General features: G+C 42.5%; 1 protein-coding gene across 1 annotated transcript in view; it reads right to left on the bottom strand.

Annotated features, from left to right (window-relative positions):
* Positions 1-6,765: 6,765 nt before the first annotated feature.
* Usp31 (ubiquitin specific peptidase 31) overlaps positions 6,766-23,526 on the bottom strand; it is a 65,680-nt gene continuing 48,919 nt past the window's right edge. The window contains exons 14-17 of the mRNA XM_005351139.1: positions 22,801-23,026; positions 17,703-17,861; positions 16,230-16,382; positions 6,766-14,412 (exon numbers count right to left, since the gene is read on the bottom strand). Of these exons, the coding sequence (XP_005351196.1) occupies positions 12,839-14,412; positions 16,230-16,382; positions 17,703-17,861; positions 22,801-23,026 (2,112 nt within the window). The 3' untranslated portion in view covers positions 6,766-12,838. The remainder of the gene's footprint in view (positions 14,413-16,229; positions 16,383-17,702; positions 17,862-22,800; positions 23,027-23,526) is intronic.

Below are 23,526 nucleotides of genomic sequence, written 5' to 3'. Positions count from 1 at the left end.
TGAAAAAAAAAAAAAAAGCAATCACCTAAATTAAATTGAAAACATAATGAGATATGTTTAACAGCAAATCGGACATAGCTAGAAGTTGACAGGTTTTGCAAATGAAATAAAGGATGCTCGGTTTAACTTTAGTTTCAGAAAAACAAGAGAAGCTGGGTATAAATATGCCCCATTCAAAACTTGAGACATCCTAAGATGTATCCAGTGTGTATGTGAAACTCCTATTTAATAGGATGCTCCTTCTTTTACCTGGAAAAATCAAACCCAGCTGAAGAAGACTCATTTTGCTGGAAATGTCCAGAATAAAAAATAATGAAGATTTAAAAAGAATGAAAAAAAAATCCCAAGAAGAAAACAAGTCAGATTCTTGTTATGGGGAATGAAAGACAAGGAACCCACACCTTTGTCCATCAGAAGGAAGCTGGTAGAAAATGAACCCTTTCAAAGAATCCAGGAAGAAGCACCCTGCCCCATATTGTCAAAGCAGTAAGACTGCTCACAGACTCACCAATGAAAGAAGCCCATGGAATGGATATCAAAGAAATTAATCTCCAACCCAGAGTTCCATTCTCAATGACAATCCTCTTCAAAACTGAAGGCGGGGTGTGGATGTAGCTTATCTTTAGAGTGTCTCACACCTGAAAAGTTGGGAAGTCCCACCCCCTACACATGGGGAAGGGACTGGAACCCAAACAATACACAGTCCAAATTGCTGATAAACCAGGCAGAGGGAGAAAGAGGACAGTAGATAGCATGCAGAAAAGTGGCCATGTCTGGTATGCTGGAAAGAGAGGAAGGTAAGTCGTACTCTGGAGAGGATGGCCAGGATGGGAGAGGAGAGGTGAGGCCCAGCTCAGACAGTGCCCTGGGGGACAATAGGAGAGGGCTGGGGTAAGCAGAGATGGTTCTGTGAGGACAAACAGGGCTGTAGCAGGATTGGTTTACATGTTGTCTATTAGTGTGCCTATTGCTGTGATAAAACATCATGACCAAAGCAACTTGGGGAGTTAAGAGTTTATTTCATTTTGCAGTCTAGGGAAATCATCGTAGAAACTCAAAGCAGGAACCTGGAGGCAAAAGCTGATGCAGAAATCATGTAGGGGCGTTGCTTACTGGCTTGCTCATCCTGCTTTCTTATAAAACCCAGGACCATCATCAGCCCAGGGATGGCACCACCCACAATGGGCTTGACCCTAGGGAATCAATTATTAAGAAAATGCTCTGCAGATTTACACCTACAGGTCAGTATGGTAGAAGTATTTTCTTTCTTTTTTTTTTTTAAAAAGATTTATTTATTATGTAGAAAGTGATCTGCCCATATGTCTACCTGCAGGTCAGAAGAGGGCACCAGATCTCATTACAGATGAGAATTGAACTCAGAACCTCTGGAAGAGTAACCAGTGCTCTTAACCACTGAGCCATCTCTCTAGCCTCAGAAGTATTTTCTCAATCAAGATTTTCTCTTCCAAAATGAAACCTGTGTTAAGTTGACATAAAATTTAGCCAGAACATGTCAGTAATCAGGAGAAGTACCAACTAAACTTTTTCCTTCTTTTTATTTTATTTTATTGGTGCTGGGGGTAGAACCTAGGGCCCTGAGCATGCTAGTCACACACTCTTCCACTGAGCTACATCCCTAATCTCCAGACTGAAGTATTTACTTCCCAAAATAACAATTTTATCTCTAATTTGTTTCTCTTTCTTTCTTCTTCTTTTTTTAACTATAGAGAAACATTTTCAATTAGAAAATAGAAGACGATTGCTGCTGTTTGATCCTTCGTCATGCCTAACGCAGATACCCCTCAGTCAAAAGGTTAACAGTCTTTTAATGAAAAAACATAAGTGGATCAATAAACACAAATGATTTCTTCCTTAAAAATATAAAGATATTTCTAATCAAATAAGAACTGAGAGAATGCACCATTAACACAAACTTAAAACACTAGCAGGAATTCTTCAGGCAAAGGGAAAGGTTGGAAGAGCAATGAAAGTAAGTATCCTGGTGAATCGAAGTGAACAGTGACTATGTAATGTTAACATTGTTAGATGCACACGGAATTAGATGCATGAGAACAGCAAAAGGTCAGGAAGGGCAAGAGGATGAAAGTGCTCTGAAGCCCTGAGCACTAAGGTGACGTTTCTCAGGCTCTCATAAATCCAGACAGCAATGCTAAAGGCCAGCACACACCTGTCACCTGCGGTGATATTTCATTTGTATTTTAATAAATATAGCTTGTCTGAAGATCAGAGAGTAAAACAACCACACTGATCAGCCTTACAAACCAGGCAGTGGTGACACACTCCTTTAATCCCAGTAGTCACACCGGTTTGCCATAGAAACCAGGCAGTAGTGGTGCAACACCTTTATTCCCAGCACTAGAGAGGAATATAAGACAGGAAGAGACAGCTCTCACACAGTCTCATTCTGAGGATTCCTGGAGGCAGGATCACCATTTCAGACTGAGGTAGAGATAAGAGCCAGTGGCTGGCTGTTTTACTTTTCTGACCTTCAGGTTGAACCCCAATTTCTGTCTCTGGGTTTTTATTAATCGTGCTCCAGTCACCTCAGCACTTGGGGTTGCAGTGGCGAGCGGGAAGTCAGCATGAAGTATATGGTGAGAGCCTACCTTTAAGAAAGAAATGGCAGCTGAAGTCAAATGAGGAGATAGGTTTTGAGTATGAGTCCAGTTTGGGGCAGAGTAAGAACAAGGTCAAGTGAACCATCTGCAGCACAAACCAGAGGACATGAACTCATATCCATAATATCCAAGTGAAAACCCATGTGGGGTGGGGCATATCTGGAACCCCAGCATTGAAAAGCCAGAGACAGAAAGATCCCTAGAGCTTGGTGCCAGCTAACCTAGCCAAACCAGTGAGACAGTCTCAAAATATCAAAATGGAGAGCAACTGAGAAGGAAACCCGATGTCAATCAACCTCTGGTCCTCCTCATACAGGACACACATCCATCCACATGCACATGGACACTGACACACACACACCTTATACATGCACAAAGGCTTGGTGTTTGAAAAGAGTAAGGAAAGAGAGACAGATAGAAAGCAGGTGGTATAGAAGGAAGGTAGAAGGCGATCAAGTCACATAAAAACTAAACAGTTAAAAAAGTGGGTGATACAAAGATAAAGAAACAGAAAGATAATAGATAAAACCAAATACTTATATAACACCCCATCAACTAAATACCTCCTCATGTAGACACCACAATCTACATTCCACATGGGAAGACTCCTAGGCACAGAGAAGTTGAGTAACTTGTCCTGACTGTCCAACCCTTAAGTCACAGTCACAGGGACTAAACCCAGCAGTCAGCCTTCCCTGTACAGAACCTCCCTACCCTCCTGCACCTCCACCACTCTAGGTCACCCAGATTCCTGCAGCAAGCTCCTAACTTACTTCTCAGGTACCACATTGTTGTCATGGTGATTGTGCAAAGGCACAAACTGGGTCTCATCTCTTCCCCCAAATTAAACTGTTCATGATTGTTATTTACTTTGATACAAATGTAAGTCATATGAGGTTCCTTTAGATGGTCACTCCTCCCTTCTTTCACCGCTTCTTGTCCTACATGCCAGGAAGGGCCTCCTGGAGCTTCAAGAAAGTGGTTTCCCTTAGGTGGAATGAGAGCTATCCTGCAAGGCCTCCAGGGTTAACCCCTCCTCTGTCACTATGGTCACGATGACAACCACTCACTGAATCTTTTCTCTATGTCCGGTACATAGAGGCCATTCCCCTTTAACTCCACCCCTAGACAAGAAAGTTGATTCAGACAAATCAGTTAGCCTAGTAGTTCAGGGAAACACCACCATGTGCCCTCCTTTAAGAGGAAAAAGAGAGAGCAAATGGAAAAGGCTACCTCTCTGCATCTCCTTCAAACAGTCATAGCACTAGCTGACTGAATGCATGCAGAACATAAGGTAGGGAGGAGGTAGACTGTAGCACGGACTGCAAGCTTGGAGAGGGTGGTCCAGGAGAGCTCTGAAGCAAGCTCCTATTAGAGAGATGATGGAAGAGTAAGGAAATGGACCTTCTGCGTGCCTCAAAGCTCGTAGGCAGAATGCCTTGAGAAAGAGCAAGGAGGGAGTGCTGAAATGTCACATTCACTACTTTGACCCTGTGACTATATCCTAGTGTTGGACTACAGAAACAGTGCTACAAGAAGGGGCTTGGGGGCCAGGCGGTGGTGGCGCATGCCTTTAATCCCAGCACTCGGGAGGCAGAGGCAGGCGGATCTCTGTGAGTTCGAGGCCAGCCTGGTCTACAAGAGCTAGTTCCAGGACAGGCTCCAAAGCCACAGAGAAACCCTGTCTCGAAAAAAAAAGGGGGGGGGGGACTTGGTCTCTGCCTTGGAATGATAAAAGTGTCACTCTTCTTCATGGGACCTTGTATGAATTGGAGGCTGGCAAAGCCCATCTGCATTTGGTATAATGTCTTGAGGTCTACTCTAGGAGACAGACCGAGTCCTTGGAACTGGAAACTGGATCTGAGTCTCCATGGGTTTTTCATAAACAAAGGGGAGACCTAGGAAATACCACCTGCCAGATCTTGATGTGGGATTTCCCTTTGTATGCTGTGAATACCATTGGTTAATAAAGAAACTGTCTTGGGCCTGCGCAGGGAACAGAGGTAGGCAGGGAAAACTAAACTCAATGTTGGGAAAAGGAAGGATGAGTTAGAGAAGCCATGTAGCCCTGCTGGAGCCAGACAGAACGTTAGCTGGTAAGCCACAGCCATGTGGCAATACACAGATGAATAAAAATGGGTTAAATTAGTATGTAAGAGTTAACCAATAAGAAGCTAGAGCTAATGGGCCAAGCAGTGATTTAATCATACAGTTTCGGTGTGATTTTTTGGGGGGGTTAGGTGACAGGGAAATGAACAAGCAGCCAAGCAGCCTGCTGCTACATGGTCTTAATTACATATTGAAGTCTTGTATTACCAGTGACTCAGTTGCTCTTACAGAGGGCAAGTTCAATTTCCAGCACCCACATGGTGGCTCACAACCATCTGTCACTCCAGTTCCAGGAGGAATCTTCCTATCTGGGTGGGCACCAGGCATGCACAAACATACGTGTGGGAAAACATTCATACACACAAAACAGTAAATTCAAATTAAAAAAAGAAAAGTGGAGCTGTTTAAACCAGAAGAACAAGCCAAATTAGTGTTATAGCCCTGATAACCATACAGGGTGATATCCATTGGACTACACATGCAGAATCTGTCAGGGAGGAGGTCCCTGTTCTCCCTGTGTAGTGAATGTTGACAAGGAGAGGAAAAATGTGATGGTGAGCCAAGATCTCAAGAGACTCCCAAAGGCTTTGCATAAGGTAGACCCTATCCACCAGATCAAGTCCTGGACAACCCACATGGAGATGCCTAAAAAGGAGGAAGAGCCAAACCCAACATCTGCTGCAGTCTGGAGCCCACCTGGGGAAGGGGCACTGGCTTGGGGTGACATGTTTTCAACCACTTTCTGCTGGCTTAGACCTCAAGTCTCTCATGGGGGCTTTAATACAAAGGAGACATGGAACAGGTCAAGGGGCTTTGCCACACTTTTGCTTTCTTCATGAAGATTTCAGAGCTAAAATGTGTTTGCAGACACTGAGCATTCAAGTATTTGAAAATAATCCTCCAAATCCACTGGCAACAAAGTGGCCTTTAGATATTTCTGTAAATATTGGATTTATATATTTTATGGTATGTGAACATGTGCATGCATAATCAAATCTCTTTAGTAAACGGAGTGCTGTGCTAAGCTAAAGGAAAACCTTACCACTCCAACTTAGAGGAGGAAGTGCTGTTTTGGATGATCCAGAGTGGTCTACCCAACTCTGCCACGATGATGCTGTGCTCCTATATAGTACTCACTTCTCTGGGAGAAATGGCTGGCTGGAATATTCACACAATGAGCAAGGCCAGCTCAGAGATGCTATTCTCAGCTTAGCTCAGGCATTTCCACCCTCATTAAAAACTGGTAAGCTGGACTTTTAAAATACACTGGAGAATACTGAGCTCTGTTGCCCCCAAGTGGTCATAAGTGATAAAACACCACACTAGAGAATTGTCTTTGTAGGCAAGATAGCTAGAAAATAAACAAAACAAAAACCTCAGAAGATGGTTAAAAGCCAGGCTGGAGAGATGGCTCAGTGATTAAGAGCATTGGCTACTCTTCCCGAAGACTTGGGTTCAGTTCCCAGCAGCCAGACAATAGATCGGTCATTAGAAACTCTAAACTCCAGGGGATCCAAGAGTCATTTCTAGCCTCCCCCTGGGCACTAGGCTCAGGCACAAATGGTGCACTTAGACAAATACAAGCAAAGCACTCATACGCATAAAATAAAAAATAAAGCAGATACTATGTGTATAAGAGGTGAGAAAAGGCTAAGGAAAGAGTACTTTTTAATGTTACAATTTCCTCTTATCACCAAAGAAGAGCAATGAAGAAAATCTGTTGGAAGTGAGGCAGGATGTGAGCTCTTTCTATGTAGCTCAGGACATCTAGTCTCTCATGTCTCTCATTATATCACTCATATAATTGCTGACTGCGAACAAGTATAGATGTGATCTTTTTACATGGCAATTGCATGGGGAGTCGGCCAGTCTGTGTGGTAGTGTCCTGTAACTTGATGTTTTTATCTGAAACGCTGCAACTTTAAAGCATTTTGTTATACAAAATCAATGCAGTACAAATACTAGTCAACATTTAAAAAAAAAAAACTGGTTCGGCAAAGGGGAGAAAAAAGGAGCATGTCTTGAAGAAGGCATGTGGTAAATTTATTATGTTTTGTTACATTTCCAGTTTTCTCTTAATTCCAATTGTATACTATATAACCAACTGCTGTCTCGGAAATAAAATGTTTTAAACATAAAAATATAAATTCTGCTTCTTAAAAGTGCATACACCTTGAATAATAAAATATACAAATAAATAACAGAAGGCAGTGACATACCTCATGCACTTGGCCTAAAATAATTTAAAATGTAGGATACACTTTCTTCCAGCCTGCAGGAAAGACACTCTGCCATCCTTTTACTGAAGAATTTATACAGAGCTCACTATGGCTCATGAATGACACCAAAGCGTTTTGTGTACAGTGATATGACATGCAGCTTTTAAGACAACTAGAGAAATAAATGCCGCTGTAAATACACAAGAGAATCAAGAAACCATTTTGGTAATGAGGCCCAAATTCAATTTTAACCAGTGGTGAGAGGCACAGTCGGTGAGCAGACCTACACAGAACATAAATGCCTACAGAAAAGACCGACAGAACCGCCAAGTGCAGAAACACAGTCCCCCAGTCTGGAATAGCACCTAGGAAAGTTCATGCTGCGTGTTCACAGCAGCAGAGAGCTCGACTCTGGGAGGCCATGTGCCAAAGCTGCTCCAGCTCTGATTTTTCCTGATACCCTTACTCCTTAAAATTTGAGCCACGTCAGATAAACTGTTTTTCTCCTTTTTGTAGGCAGCCTGATGTTCAATGGGATGAGGCCACACAGCACAGTAGATTATTTTGAAGATGGTATAGTGCACCTGGCTCACCACAGATTAAAACCAAACTTCTTGTGCCTCTGTAGGTAACATATACTGCCAAATTCCTGGATAAGTATTGATTTAATTACATGAAAAAATAGCAATGAGAGCATCAAAATAATTTCAATAGAATGTTTCACATTTGTTTTTAAATTTAAAAGGACTCCTCGAGCTACATTCTGAGTAGGAAAGACCTAGAGTGGAGTGCAATCAGAGCAGGGGCCCGTGCAGCCTGTGGTTTGCAACTGTGCTGTCAAAAGCAGAGCAGGGTCTGCATGGCCGGACAGCTAGCTTTCCACCATCTTCTGCCACATTTTCTAACATGGAGTAACTTCCCTTCCTGCATGGGTCTCAGTCCGACAGCAGAATCTGAACAGAGGCTCTGGGAATGAATTTGGACCCCTTGGGGCACTCTGCTTGCCACCAGGAAGAACAATCCCCAGACTGGCAAGTAACATACCACCCATAAAATACTTCACAAGTCCAAATCAGACCTTGAAGTCAGAAAGCTCTTGTCCCCTGAATTCGAGCAGGGGATTGACAGCTTCTTTTAATTTTCTTGTCCAACGCAACTGGAATTCCTCCTGAGTACTTTGTATGGCAGTGATGATTCTCGCCATAAACTGTTGGCAAAGAGATGGTGTACCACATCCTTCTCGATTCTGACTGGAATAAGGAGAGAAAGTCACCCAGCATCAAAAGCCTGGGAGAGGCCCACGCCTTCCAAGTCCCTTGATGATCCTAGTGACCTAGGGTGAATCATCCAGAAGAGGCCTCGGGACAGTGTATGTATGAGATCCAAAGACATCTTTCACCTATGCTATGAGCCTCTGCCCCATCCCTGCCCCATGGAAAACAATGGTTTTAAATGAATGTGAGTCGGATCTAGACCTGAATCCATTGTTTAACACTACCATACATTCCACATCCTTAATCTTACTGAGACCAGTGAGTGGGAAGTCCCAGAGTCTTCCTAAACACCTCCGAGTCTCTACAAAAGCATTTAAAAATTGTTAGCACTATATGAAGCCACATCTCTCCTTGTGATGAACAACACCAGAAGATATAAAAAATTAAAATCTATAGAAAATGGCAGGTTATTTCTTAGAACAAAATACTTTAGGAAAGTCTTCAGGCTAAATACAATATATACACCAGTGTATGTTCAACATATCCAATCCACTCCTGCTTGCAAAATACTATTTTACACACAATCTCACCAATGATAATTTAAAAAAAAAAAAAAAAAAGACTGGCAGAGAAAGAGACGCCAAGCAACCTAAAATTCACATTCAGGCTCACCTGCACTGATGATGAAGCTTTAAAAATCACAAATTCAAAAATAGAGCTCCAGGATCTTTTTTCTTTTTTAAAACTCAATGTTTAGTGTAGTTTCTCCGTATGTTTTTCAACCGGTTGCTTGCATAGGTAGTATGAGCATGCTTTCTGGGTTAGAAGGAGGGCATGCAAAACTGCTGTCTCTACTTCAGGGTAAAAATGATCGGTCATGCTCAAAAGGCAGCTAGGAAGAACAATTTTGGGTCTGATCACAAGGCAGCACGGGACCCCAAGCACTGACTGAAACAAAAGCATGATGTCCCAACTGAAGGTGCAGTCAGCTGAATAGCAATGAGCTCTTTATAAAACTCAAGCAAGAGCAGCCTGCATACTAGCAGCTAAGTTGTCTTTATGGTAGGCACTGGTTTGCCGGCAAATTTTTCCCTTCTCAACTCCAAAATCTAAGTATCAATGCACCTCCAAACCGTGTTTTATTGAAACTGTGCTTATGATTTTCATCCTAGCTCAAAAGTCCAAACCAGAACACTAATTACCTTTGTATTCAATGACAATGTACATAGGAAACTGTAACTTCAGCTATTAGTAATCTATCAAAACTTAAAGAGGGTTTATCTGAAATGAGCTTTGTTTACAACTCTTTAATCCATATCCCTTAAGCTGCCACTACTGCTCCCTTAACACACCACTCCTACTTATTGGTTAGACGGGTGACAGTGCATCCCATCCCTCAACAATCTCCATAGCCATCTCACAGAAACACAGAGGGTTCAATCTAATGTAAAGTGACCAGATACTAGATTTTAACCACTATACAGTACAGACAGCTCAGTCTAATCCAGTGACCAGAAGACCACAATGTCTCCAGAGATAAACAAGGACACTTTTGATTTCCAGACAAAAACTCAAGGAACTTCATGTCTTACCCAACCATAATCTGTTTGGGTGTTTCTGATGAAGACCAGCACTTCATGGCACGCCTTGTTTGCTTTGGTGTCTCCCAGGACTCAGCAGACTGCTGAAGCTTTCTGTTTGACTTTGCAAAGCAGGCCCAAATGAATTAAATGTGGCACAGCACAGATATACCACATTGCTCTATTGATTGGACATGGCACTACTCACTCTCAGGCATCAGAAGAAATAAATGAGGTTGGAGAGGGTTGTAAGGGACATGAGTAAGCATCATCATGAAGGCAAGGAGGAAGGCTGGCTTAAGTGATGGTGTAGGCTCATGTGCAGGGTGTTCTACAGGAAAAGAGCAAGGCTAAAGGGGGGCTTATTTAACATCCCCCCCAAAATTACCAATGCATTATTCTGTTGGTTGGTGCTGTGTGCCTATGGGGAATGACTGCCCTAACCAGGCTCAGTATGTTCACTATATCCAAATCACTGGGGAAAGACTGCAGTAACTTAACCCTGCCAGAGAACTGAATGAACCAAGCAGCAATGCTCTCATAAGCTCTTTCACTTCAGACAACACTGTGAGAGCAGCCTTTTCTGGGTCTTAAACACATCCCAGCAGTAAGGAATTAGATTGCATTGTTTCCCAACCTCACAAGCATGGCAGCTTCATAGCCTAGACAATGATGATTTTTTTCTATTAAATTAAATATGAAATAAGGGCTAAATTCCATATACATACATCTTTTCAATTTTATTACATTATAGAAACTGTCTTTCTTGATCCCATGGAAAAGTAGAGACTTGAGGATTTTTCTGTTTTGCTTAAGAAAGCAAATGATACATGTGGGAGGGAGAATCCATTCCTACTGCATTCAAGAACAAACTATGTAGTACTGTGAAAATTAAACTAGCTTCTAGTCATCTTAATTATGGCAAAACAGCTTGTTATTAAAATCCTTTGTCTTATCACACTCTAATTCTAAGACCATTTCAGAGGCTCAAATCATACAAATGCTCAATTCCTGATACTGATGGCCTCACATTTGATGCTTTTTTAGAAAATAAAAGAAAACAAGATAGGTGGCCAAACACTGCTGGGGCTGACCGTGTGACACTGAACAATGATGACATGAAAAGGCAGCTGTCACCTCAGTCACACAAAGGGCAGAGAGCCTGGAGGCTTTGGGAAGCCACAAGGGGTGGGGGAGGAGGGACAGAAGCAGCCAGTACAGGACTGAGTGCAGTGGGCACTACACACACACACACACACACACACACACACACACACACACACTGGATTGTGTGGAGCACTGTGGTAACGTGCACAAAGCTGAACACCTAAGCCTCAAATACCACAAGGGCTGAAAATCCCAGTCACCCTGAACCTGCAAGCTACCAGCTAATGTCCATATTAGCAGCAAAATAAACTTAAGTCAACTAGTGGAAAGTACTTCCCAGGAGGTATTCTTAACATAAAGAACAAAAGGACAGTGCAGAAATCACACCACATGCACATATGCACCGTGGCCATGTCACAGAAATACTGAAGAGGGAGTTCGTGTGGACCTGGGAACCATGAGCTTTAGTATGTAATAACACATAAACTCAACATGCTGTATTTAATGACAAAGTGACAAATGCTACTCTAAGAATCAAGACCACAATTCTCTTGATATTAAAAAAAAAAAAAGATGAAGAAGAAAAAAAAAGAGGACACCAAAAAACTGCACTGGAAAGTATTTCCAAGTAATTTCCACAAGGCTTGGAAAACTTTGTTTTACCTGTGAGAATCCAGAGAGGTTTGAGGTTCCCTTTTCATCTATAGTAACGCGACTGGTAACTACATGTCAGAGGGAACATATGCCAGACTCTGCTTGAGTTCTGGGTCTGAGGTTAACTCTTCAGAACAGAGCAGACATAAAAGAGCTATAGAGAAGCAGTCACAAGGAAGACTGACAGGTACGATCCAAAGTGTATGTGCAATGCTTTGTCTCACAACACATCACCACACCACCAGTGGCTCTTGGTAGGAGGCAACTTCTTTCTTTTCCAAGCAGCAAGACAAGGCAGTAAGCATGCACACAAGGGGAGTAGGAGATCCTCAAACTTCTAACAGAAAAAAGCAACATCAGGGGAGGAAAATGATAAACTCAGGCTTCCAGCTTGGAATAAAACTTTTTCTGGGAATCTTTCAAAAGCATTAACTGTTCAGCTACAGTTCAAAATTCCAATGGCTTTAGCCAGCAAATTTAGAATGAAAAAAATATTACTGACTAGCTTTCTGACTATCCAAAAATTGCCAAATCTTAGAACATATCCAAGGAGTCAAGACAGGCTAGGGTATGCATATAAATGCAGATATGAAGGGTAGCAATAGATTTTCTGTCTACCTCTGAAACCTTTACCTGTGGCAGTAGGAGAAAGGATAGTCACCCTCCCCCCATGTCATCTTCCTCTTGAACCCATTTATTAGTAATGTACATCCATCCTAGACTAGCTGAGTATATATACCTGAGAAACATTAGTGTTAAGATATTGCCCTTACAAAGACTGGTAGATGGGGCCAAAGTGCAGAAAGCAAGTTTTCCCTCAGTTTATGTTGTTGTTAGCGTCACAGTTTTTGTTTTGTTTGTTTTCTAAGCTCCTGATGGCACTCAACAATCTACATGAAGATAAATTCTGTTCAGATGAAAACCCAAGTCAAACAATTCATCTGTTTACACACTGATAGCTTAATTGGTTCACAGGTTTCCAAACCCTAGTGTCCAACCAAAGTCATTAGAGTTCTCTAGAAAGAAACAGGTACAATTGCTAAAGGGACTATCCAGATTGTTTTCTACAGTTATTCCAGTTAGCTTGGTATCAATGCTTTGCCTATGGCTGTTATTTGGTTCAATGGCAGAATAAGGCGACACTTTTAACAATTTGAATTCCACACACACACTCATATTCTCTCACACAGTCAGGCACATAACCCCCCCCCAAAAAAAAAACCAAAAAAACAAAATAAAAGCATAGAGGGCTTTGGTGGGAAGGGAGTTCTAAATAAATAAACATCTGTACAGATAAAACACCGGATTGCAGAAGATCACTGGGGTTTTTGAGAAGGCCGTGCAGAGGTTTGCATGCTAGAAGACAGCTTTTTGGAGCCTTTCTCAGTGGCCAGCCTGCTACTGGGAGACAAAGGAACTCCGGAATCTAGCTGGGAAGACTTGGATCTTCGAGCAGATAGCAAGGAATGTTTAGCAGAAGCAGGGTCCTTTGAGACAAGCTGTTCTTTTCCAACTGCATTTGTGTTTGGCTGCTGGGAGCCTGGGGACTGATGGCCTTTCTCTGCCCTGTCATCTGTGGTGTTCTTACTGACGGACTTGACAGAGCTCCCACCAGCCTTTTTGGACAGCAAGGTTGTCTTGCCAAGATCAGTAGACCGCCGGGTTTCTTTCTGTCTCAAGGCTGACTTAAAGAAGGACAGTCCTTTGTCCTCAGACTTGCTGTCCCTCTTCAACCCAGAGCGCACACTTGTGCTAGGTGAGCGCAGGCTGGCCATGGAAGAGCTCCGAACGTGTTTGCCGTCAACTCTGTTGTCTCCTGATCTGGCCTGATTCACCCGAGGGGAGCTAGGTTTGGAGGTGGAGGTGGAGGTGACACTGGCTCTGTCAGAACCTAAACTTTGTCTGGAACCCTCTCTACTCAAGCTCCGGTCAGAAGTCCTACTCTTCCCAGTAGGTAAGGAGCCCCTGGTGGCAGGGCCTGGGGCTTTTTTGGCAGATATGGAGGAAGAAGAGTAAGTGAAGGCAGAAGCAGACTTTTGCTTCTGTGGTGAAGGAGATGACATGGATTCCTGGGACCTGGGGGACGATTCTTTTTTGGGTTGGGTAGAGGCAGGGGATGAATGCCTTCCACTGGCCCTGGAAGAATCTGCTTTGCTCCGACAGCGGGCAGGTTTCAAGGAAACCTTCACAGGAACAGGTGAAGAAGGGGATGGACTTGAAAGAGAAGATTCCTGGCTGGCCAAGGCTGGCCTCCCCTTCCGCATGCTCTTCTCTGGCTCAGAAGTGCTTTTGGAACTAGGGGATCTCTTGGTTGTGCTCTCTGGCTTCTTTGTGAGGGAGTCTGGGTGGCTTGGAGGTTTCACCTCTTTGACTGGAGAGCTGTCAACAGAATCACTCTGATCCACATACGCAATCTGGTTATTATTATCAAAAGGATCAGAAATGGGGGGCAAGCAATCCCCTTGTGCTAGATTTTTGTTTGGTGTGTCTACAACATTGGAGTTCAATTTTCGAGATTCTGACTCATCTTTGAACACACCTTCCATGACAGCCAATGGGGCCCGGCCCACAGCTTTGTGCTCTCGTCTATTGTGACTGTCACTTGGTTCCTGGTGACTACCAGAAAGGTTCCGTAGACTACCGAAGCAAGATATGGACACTTTGTCATCACCTGCCTCCCCAATCCTTTCAAGGGTGGAGGCAGACCCATGGATCGGGGAGTCCCCTGAGAAGCGGGAAGGAGAACTGGAGCGCATCTGTAGCTTGGCAGACAGGGACCAAGAAGGCCGCATGCAATTTTCATTGACGGCCAAGGGGCTGGTGACAGAAGATCTAGATGACAGGCTTTGACGCTGCACACTTCTCACAAATGGTCGAGTAGAGAAGCCTCCTGCATAACAGAGAAAATTCTGTCAGACTAAATCATCAAAAATTCTTGGTAACACCTTAAGACACTGAAGACAGAGCAAGGGCAAACCTGGGGGAATGACAGGACCATGACCTTCAATGCTGGCCTGTCTGCTAGAGTCAAGGATAACTGTGTGCTTTCAACCCTTCAAAGACCAGTTTCCTTATCTGCAAAATAGGGTCATGCTAACTCTCAAGTCGGCAAAATGCTCTCCATCTACTTCATCCTACATCAGGGTCAGTACGCTTTCTGGAAAGACCCCGTCAGTCTATTAGGCTGTTCAGGTCACTGCTCAGCTCTGTGACCTTACCATAAAACCAGCCACAGGTGGCACACAATCAAGCATGGATGATTATGTTTCAAAAACTATGGAAAAAGCAGCCATCCACACGAGGCCTCTGGGTATAATTTGATGACTGTTGGTCTAATTAAAGAATTAAATAAAATCTAAGAAGTCTGTGTCCAGCAAGAATCCGGACACTCCCAGATCTTCACTAAACATGAGCTTCTAACCCAGCTCTTTCATCTTCCTGAAGGACGCCTGGAAATCACAGAATGAATTCCTTGACCAAAATGGTACACGAACCCATAATCCCATTGCATGCCCTGTGGAAGCAAGTCTGTAACAGGTAACAATAAAAGGGCACCAGTGGGAAGAACTAGAGCCTTGGACATGTTACATACTACCTTTGATGACTGGTAGACTAATATTTCCAACAGCTTAAACCTTTCCAAGACCAAGCTGAATTCTGCAAGCCTCTGTTACTGCAGCTGTGGCCTACGTGACTACTAAGAGTCAGGTTCTGTTCTATGTGACCCCTGAGCATGACTAAATGATGATGATGCTTAAGAAGATATTGATTTCACCAACCAGACTGCTTAAAAATAGATGGAGGTAAGCTACTTCTGGGCTTATTGTTAATTCCACTGTTTTTTACAGGACTGTGGTGAAAATAATGTCCATCTAAATAGGTATAGGTTCACTAGTCACTTTTCCTAAAATACTAGGAAAGAGAAAGGGCTTGGCAACAATAGTCCAATATATTCCAGCTCACACGGAAAAGAAGTAAAATGCCAAAGCAGGTAGAGCCAGAGCCAGGCCGCGGCTCTCCTAGTTTGATTTCTTTCCAACTACCTCCCATTTTGGCTTCATTTCATTTTCTCAGAATTACCCATTGCCCCTAGAAGCAGATTAAAGCAACTGAAATACTGGCAGCAAGTGAGTCTCTTTGGAAGATGAGTCACTGTCTTCATTATGGATGCTGAGCTCACTCTCTCCCACTTCCAGCTCTTAGTACTTTGGCTGCCCAGTCCATCCCATACCACCTGGGGTTGCTGATAGTACTAAGGGCTATCCTGTCAATACTCAAGCATAAGTGAAAGGTACCAAGAAAAAAAACCAAATAAACAAAATGCATTTCAATATTTAATCAGATTTCCTCCAGTATTGATATTGTGACTATGTTTAGAGTAGAGGTCAAGCTGACCCAATGGTGTCCTCATTAGCTAAGAACACAGCTCTACATGAGGCAGTCCCAGGCAAGGTAGAACATCTCTGAGACCTAATAGCCATCCTGCAAATTGTAACAAAAAAGTGTTTATCTGTACACTGGAATACAGAAGTGGAAAACAATGAAGGAGAAATCCCTGAGTCAGAGAGAAGCCACAACTCAGTTATGTACCCCTACTCTTTTGAGTTCTACAGTCTGCTTGTGAAAAGACTGTTCCTAAGCCTGCAGAAACTGTGCTTTGTTTATGAGTTGCCATTTTGGAAACCTGCCACCAAGATCCACACTCACCATCGTCTTCACTCCTTTCCCCAGTCATCTCCACAGACTCAGAGAGGGAAGCCAAGGAGGTGCGTCTGGAGGAGGCTGCAGAGGTCACGCTGGCTTGCTTGCTCCCTGGGAGCCGGCTCACCCAGTGCTCACACAGAGAAGAACTTGTAGAACCTGTAGAAAAGGAGATGGGTCCTAAGGTCAGCCAGGGTCCTGCACTGCACACATCCTGTCAAGCTGCTGCCAGTCAAGCCAGAGATTTGTGTCCTCGTTCCAAAGTTAAGAAAAACTCCCAGAACTAAGCATCCCTAGCAAAAATGAAGAAACTCCAGGCAATTCCTACATAGGAGGGTTGCAGAAACAAACTGCAAATATAGAATAAATGTTTTCAAAAGCAACACCTAATCCTGGCAAGGGAATAGTGAAACAGAGACACACAGCACAAGCTCTGAGCACTGGCAGTGCTACTGAACCACCCAGAGGAAGAGCAGTAATACAGACACTGTTTTTCTTAGCTTCAATGTCTTTTGGACATTTTAAAGTCATTTTATAATACTAATGATACATGCACATGCATGCACCAGCACACACCCACACAGTAGGGGGTATGAATATGCTGTATGATCATCAGTACTATCAATTCCAGGGGTTACCTTTAAATAGATGTTAGGGTAATAGTGTGCTTATTGACTACATGAAGCAGTACCGTCTTAAACAAACCTAAAGTGACTGTCGTTTCTTAGCACATCTCAGATTCTGGAATGGCCCAAGAGTCAAGTGAGCAGCCTACCCAGTGAGAAGGCCTTGCCTCCTTGCTTTGAGCGTAAAGGGACACCGATCACCATTCCCTGCCTCTCCTCCTATTGATGTATTACCACATTTCAAGCTATTTTCTTAAAGCCACAGCCTGCAGCAAGAAGCATGCACCTTCCTCTCATCTGATTATCTATGGCTGCATTCATATTGTGTGTGGGACTCATTTCAACATTTATTAACATAATAGGCTGCATCTCATCAGCAAAACCGAGCCCTCAATCAGTTAACAGCAGTCAATCCTTCCCCCTAACATAACAGATTAATTTTATGGGAGAAAAAGAACTCTTTCTTTCTAATGGTCTTTACAGTTTATAAAATACTTTCACATACCTTAAGCAATGGTAAGCAACCAGTAACCCCACTGGGCAGGTGTTAGCAGATGGGACATGTTCCAAGATAACCTAAACCTCCAGGCACTCAACCAAACAAGTAAGTTATAAGTAGTTTGTCTAGGCTCTGTCCCACCTCTATGTGAACTCTGCCGGTCCATGATAGTTCAGCATCCACCCCAACTTCCTTGGTTGAAATGATATTAGTTCCCAGATTAAGTGGAAATGTGAAAATTAATCTCATCAAGCTTTCAATAATAAAGCCTTCTGAGACATCCTTTGGCCCAAGAATTACAAATTCCTGCTCTGGGGGAAAAAAAAAAACAACAGCAACGAAAAACCAGGTTACCTGCCACCGAGCTATTAGCTGACCATGATGGGATGGCTGTCCGCCTCTGGTAGAAAAGTATGTAAGCTGTCTGTGTGCACACCTCATCTTCTGACAGCTGCTGCACATCGCTGTCATCGAAGCAATACCAGAGACCGTCCACGGAGTTCTTACAGTACGCTGCCAAAGAGAGCCCACCGTCAGCACCAGCAAGGCCACACACTACACACTCTGCCCACATACTTTACATTTACATATGTCCTTTATATTTCACTTACATAATTAACTCAATAGCATTTTAAGCTGCCCAAAGTAACAGAAAGAGATTAACAAAAACATAAATCCAAATTTCATATCACACTTAGGCAGAATGTTCCAAGAAATTCCTAAGTACTCCAATTTCATAACTATTTCATCTCAGAAAACTCATTATACTTCTAAGTAGGTCTCAACCAGGGACAATTTTCCTGCTAGAGCCACTTAGCAATGACTAGAACACTTTGACTGTCACAACTGGGTGAGTTAGGAGATTGGGGTCAACAAGTATCTAGTGGATAGAGGCTGGGCATGTCCACAATGTATAGGAAGCATTCTGCAACATAGAATGTTCACTCAGTCTCACACGGTGAAAAACTTTGGGTTTTGTTGTTGTATCACTTTAGTGCTTACTAATGACATAAAGTAATATGAACAGCCACCAACTAATATTTAAGACTTATCATAATCTAAACATCTCATTTAATTCTGAAATTTATCATTATTACAAATTTACACAGCCTCAGAAAGACTACTTACGGAGCTAGGGACATAGCTCAGCTGGAAAAGTGCTTACCAGGCAAGAATAAGAGCCTGAGTTCAAGTCCCACCACCCAGTCAAGTCATATCAAGTGCTAAGCTCCAGAAACCCTGTCTTTAAAACCAAACAAACAGAAAACAGCAACAAAAAACAAACAAACAAATACAAAGTAGGTCCACTTACTGGTACCCCTGGCCTCCACACACACTCCACAAATACAACCATATTATCCTACACACAAAGACTGCCTACCACACAGTTGTGCAGTTGGTAGAGGGAGAATATATGGCATTTGGGTTTAAATAATCCTTTGGCTTGTGCTTAAAGTCCTACTATACCCTACCCTTTTCCTTCAGGGGAAGCCTAAATGGTCTATAGATATTCACTGGCAAACCTGAGAACACAGAACTCAAGAATACATACATGGAGCCTTCTCCCCCCCCCAAGTTTCAACTCTAAGCCTGAGATAGAAATAAAGAACATTTAAGTATCATCAAGAAAAAAAAAAATAGGAACCAGCAAGAGCCAATAAAAATGTAAGAGTCTGGGACTGGGAGTGTAGTTCAGTATTAGAATATGTGCTTAGTGTACCCAAGAACCTGGGTTCAATCACAAGCACCAAACCTATGCCAAAACCTTGAGGTCATGAAGTCAAAGTCATACTATTAGGCTGAATCAAGGGATCTTATAAAGCTTGGTTCAAAAAAGCAAATTATTATCACATTTCTCAAAATACTAAACACGGATGAATGCTAGAATATTCAGTAAATGCTGACACCGACTTAGGATGGCCTTCAAGGTTAGGGCATATACAATCCTGGGAGGCACCACAAGTGATTAGGCCAGTTCACTTTTGCAAGTATGGAACCATAAAGACGAAAGGGACCCAGGTGAGGAATTGTTCCTAACGAGACGCGTCCTAAAAGAGAAACAAAGCCTCAAAGTGTGGGAGGGAGATCAGTTCCAAACCAGAGAGTGAAATAGAGACACTCAAAACAAATGGAGTCATAGCAACAGCACTGGCTGGGCCAATGGTGTCAGGCCAGACTAAGGCACACATGGCCCATCTGGAGAGGAGGCTGCTATTCTGGAGAGGCGAGTGGGAGCTGAACTGCACAGGGGCCGCACCCACCAAGAGAAAGAATAACCTTGCTCTAGTGCAGTCTGTTTGCTCTCAGGATGATTTGTTTTCGGCTGTGGCATGGAAAGGCCACATAGTGACTTACTAAGAAGCAAAGTATTTATTTATAAATCTATTTGCTTTTCTCCCTAGCACTGCCTTCCAAAGTGCTACTCGAGCTGTGGCACGGCATTTGTCCACAAAAGGAGGCACCAAAACAAAGATAAGCATTCAAAAACATCAAGCAATATGATACTGCTGTTAACATTTGCATTTTTACAAAACTGACTTATAAAGGGTTGGAAATGCTAAAATAGAAAATATCAAGGCCTTTATCACAGATAGTTTGAGAGGCTCTGTTCTAGAATTGTTGCACAAGTTAGCTATATACACAACATGCAATTACAGCAAGAATCGTCAAAGACATTCTAGTGAAAACTTAGAATATCGCTAGCTTAAAAAAAAAATGTTAGGCCCATATGATGGAAAGATAGAACCAACTCACTCACACATGTATCCTCTGACATCTGCTGCACTACCATAGCCCAACACAAATAAGCAAATAAATGTAATTTAATAAAAATACGTAAAGCCGAGGGTTGTTTCTCTAAACTGTAACTGTCAACATTTAGAGATAAGAAAAGCAATGGTTTGCCTTAAGAACAGGAAAGGAAGAGAGATGACTTCTCATGGCACATGGTGGGAACCCTACTGCTAGGAAGGTAGAGTCAGGCAGATACCTGGGGATCAATGGACAGCCCAGGTCAGTAAGGGACTGTCTCAAAACAAGATAAAGAAAGACTGAGGAACAATACCCAAGGCTGTCCTCTGGCTGTCAAATGCAAACCCAAATACAAACATAGAACAGAAAAGAGGAAATAATATAGTGGCTCTCAACCTGTGGGTCAGAATCCCTCTGCATGTCAAATGACTTTTTCACAGGGGTCACCTAAGACCATCAGAAAGCACAGATATTTACATTACAATTCGCAACAGTAGCAAAATTACAGTTATGAAGTAGCAACAAAAATAATGAGGAACTGTGTTAAAGGGTTGCAGCATCCTGAAGGTTGAGAAGCACTGATTATAAAGTACGAGAGCACCTCCTAGGTAAGGGGCAATGAGTAGACAAACCCATTTCTACTCATCGCTGTGCTTCATGGGCCCAGATAAGGAGATCTGGCCAAGTTCTAAGATGGGTCAACGATCTCGTCCAAGCTCCTTTTTACTAAGTCACACTGCTTCTAAGGGTTTTCAAGTAGTTTCCAAAGTCTGTCCTAAATAAAGAGCAACATAATATTCTGAAATCTAGCACTGTCCTATTTTCTCTAACAATTCCTTGCCTAGATAGTATATATTTTGCAAAATGACTTCCAATCAAAGTGTAAATATTAATCAGAAATGTGGGCAAAGAGGTTAATATAGTGAGTGGTTAGTAGATTTCAATTACTTCTATGACCCTTTCCACTCTGAGTAAAGAATATTCAATCTCATGACTCAGCATCCGAGAACACAGACATTACTAGGAATGTCGGAAGAGCAAATATCCAACTAGAGATGCAGTCATCACACAGTGGCCGCTATAAAAATACACAAAACAACAAACACTGCATTACCATCTAAATAGTGTTTTTAAAAAGTGCAAGGTAAAACACATTTAAGCTACTAATGCTTCTGTGAAGTGAGAGCACCTTGGGAGCCCTTTTTCTCCTTGCCAATACTTCCCAGAAGAGCAGAAGCCAAACTGTTCTTGTGAACACACCCAGAGGCTGGGTCATTCCTCTCAAAAACAGCTGCTGTTGGCAGAGTTAAACGAAAAGGGTTTCAAGAATGAGCGATTATAGCTAGTCATCCTCCTATCATCCTGAACTGAAAGAGAGCATGCAAAGTTGGGAAGGCTAAACAACACTATCACCTTGCCAATACACGGGGAACTGGTGGCTAACTGCTATGAGAAGAATCTACAAGGAGAGTCATCAACATTAAACATTTTAAAAAGAAAATAATACATGTTTAGTAATGGAAATGGTTGCTAGTCAAGTCACTTACTAGAACTACATTCTGAGAAGCTCAATGTTAGACAACTGTCATCAGACACTTATACAACTACAAAAGCTAAGATGCTACAACATCATTAAACAATATCATCTTTACAGGACCACTGTAAAGATGTGGCTCTCATCCTAAGCCCATACAGTAGTGTTGCACAAACAGGTTACCAATCTCAGACAGCTTCTCCTCCCCTCTCCTGGGTTTACCTCCACTACCACTTACTACACACATGGCAGTATCCTTAAATTTGATCTTTATCTGCATCTCTGCCTACTTGTTTCTACTCCTAAAAGATACACAGTGGGATTTAGTCACCTGTGATGTGATAAGAGTCTATTACAAACTAATTACAAAGTGTTTAATATTTATGAGTGAAACAGACCAATATATAGTCACATCAGTATAAAATAGTAAATGTATCGAAGAATTACTATTGATGAACCTTAAAGACATTATGCTCAATAAAATAAAGCAGTTACAAAGAACTAATAATACTGTGTGGTCTTATGTACAAGAGGCACCTAAAGTAATAAGTTCATCAAGTCAGAGTATGGGGCTGTCAGAGGCTGGAGGAGGGAGAGCATGGAAATTACTGTTTAATGAGTTTCTGTTTGAGAAGATGAAAAAGTTCTGGAAATGGATAGTGATGTGGCTATACAACAATGTGTTCTCAATGCCACCAAACTGGACACTTAACAATGACTAAAATGCTAAGTTTAATTATGTATATTTTAACCATGATTTTTTAAAGGTTAAAAGCCTTTTATCTCGCTATGCCTGACAAGCCCATTTCACAATAGCATTCTTTCCACCTCTCTCTAGACTTCTTACGCTGAAGAAGTTGCTTCTAGAGTTGCTTTTATAATGCAAAAGTAAATTTACCCTTAAAAGAATAAAGACATCATGAAAGTGGCTCATGACCATTCTAAGTTAGGGAGATGCTAGAGCCTCAAAAGCATCACATAGCTATAATAGGGATGCACGCTGGGTAAACAAGAGTGGCTCCTCAGCTGTCTCGTGCAAACATTCTCCCATCAGGTCTGCTCAGAGCTGGCAAAAGGCACATTGAAAGAGAAAGGGAGGTTCAAAGCTACAAGCAAACAGCCTGAAGGAAGCGTCAGCACAGACACGCAGCCTCTCGCACTGCAGACCTGTGTAGTGCCCCCCTTGCATGGTGCCATGATGATTGCACACAGCATACAGGTCATAGATGTAGTCCTCAGGGTCCCTCCCGAGTCCATAGGGCCGTCTCCATGGGGACCAATGAGATGGCAAGCTCCAGCTGCTCTGACTTCTCTTAACCACATGAGGTGTCATGTCCAGGCCAGTCAAGGGGAACTTAACCATGTTCTGAAGTTTCATGCGTCTGTCTCCTTCCTGTTGCAAGAAGAAAAACAAGTTCTGATGACATTTTAATGCAAGCAGATGGAAGCTCAGTTTAGCATGAAATGTGGGCCCTGTCAGTTAAATCTCTCTGAATCACCTAGCTGATTTCCCCAAGACACATAATAGGGAAATAGACTGCCAGTGTTAACTGTGTATGGGAACAAGCTTTAGTACCACTTAAAGTAGAACCAATGAGGATCAGCATGTTGGGGAAAATGAACCTCTGGATTTTCATTGCTTTATCTGTCAGGAGTGGGGGAGAGGCAAGCTTAGGAGACAAGTGACAATTTCAGGTGATTCACCCTGACACTTCTGTCAGATGCCAGAAGATAAATAGAGTATAACTACATAAAGGGCAAACCCAACACCTAGCAGAGAAGAGGTGTTCAATAAGCAGTGATCTGTTCCTCCCTACTTCTCCAACAAGCACATTTACTTGGCTGAACTTAGCTATTTAACCAACAATCTTGAAGAATCTGTATTTTCCATTA

The sequence above is a fragment of the Microtus ochrogaster genome, chromosome 8 (assembly GCF_000317375.1).
Source record: "Microtus ochrogaster isolate Prairie Vole_2 chromosome 8, MicOch1.0, whole genome shotgun sequence".
In the NCBI taxonomy this organism is placed as follows: Eukaryota; Metazoa; Chordata; class Mammalia; order Rodentia; family Cricetidae; genus Microtus; species Microtus ochrogaster.
Note: the sequence above shows the minus strand (reverse complement) of the source record. Positions and strands in the feature narration are given on the sequence as shown.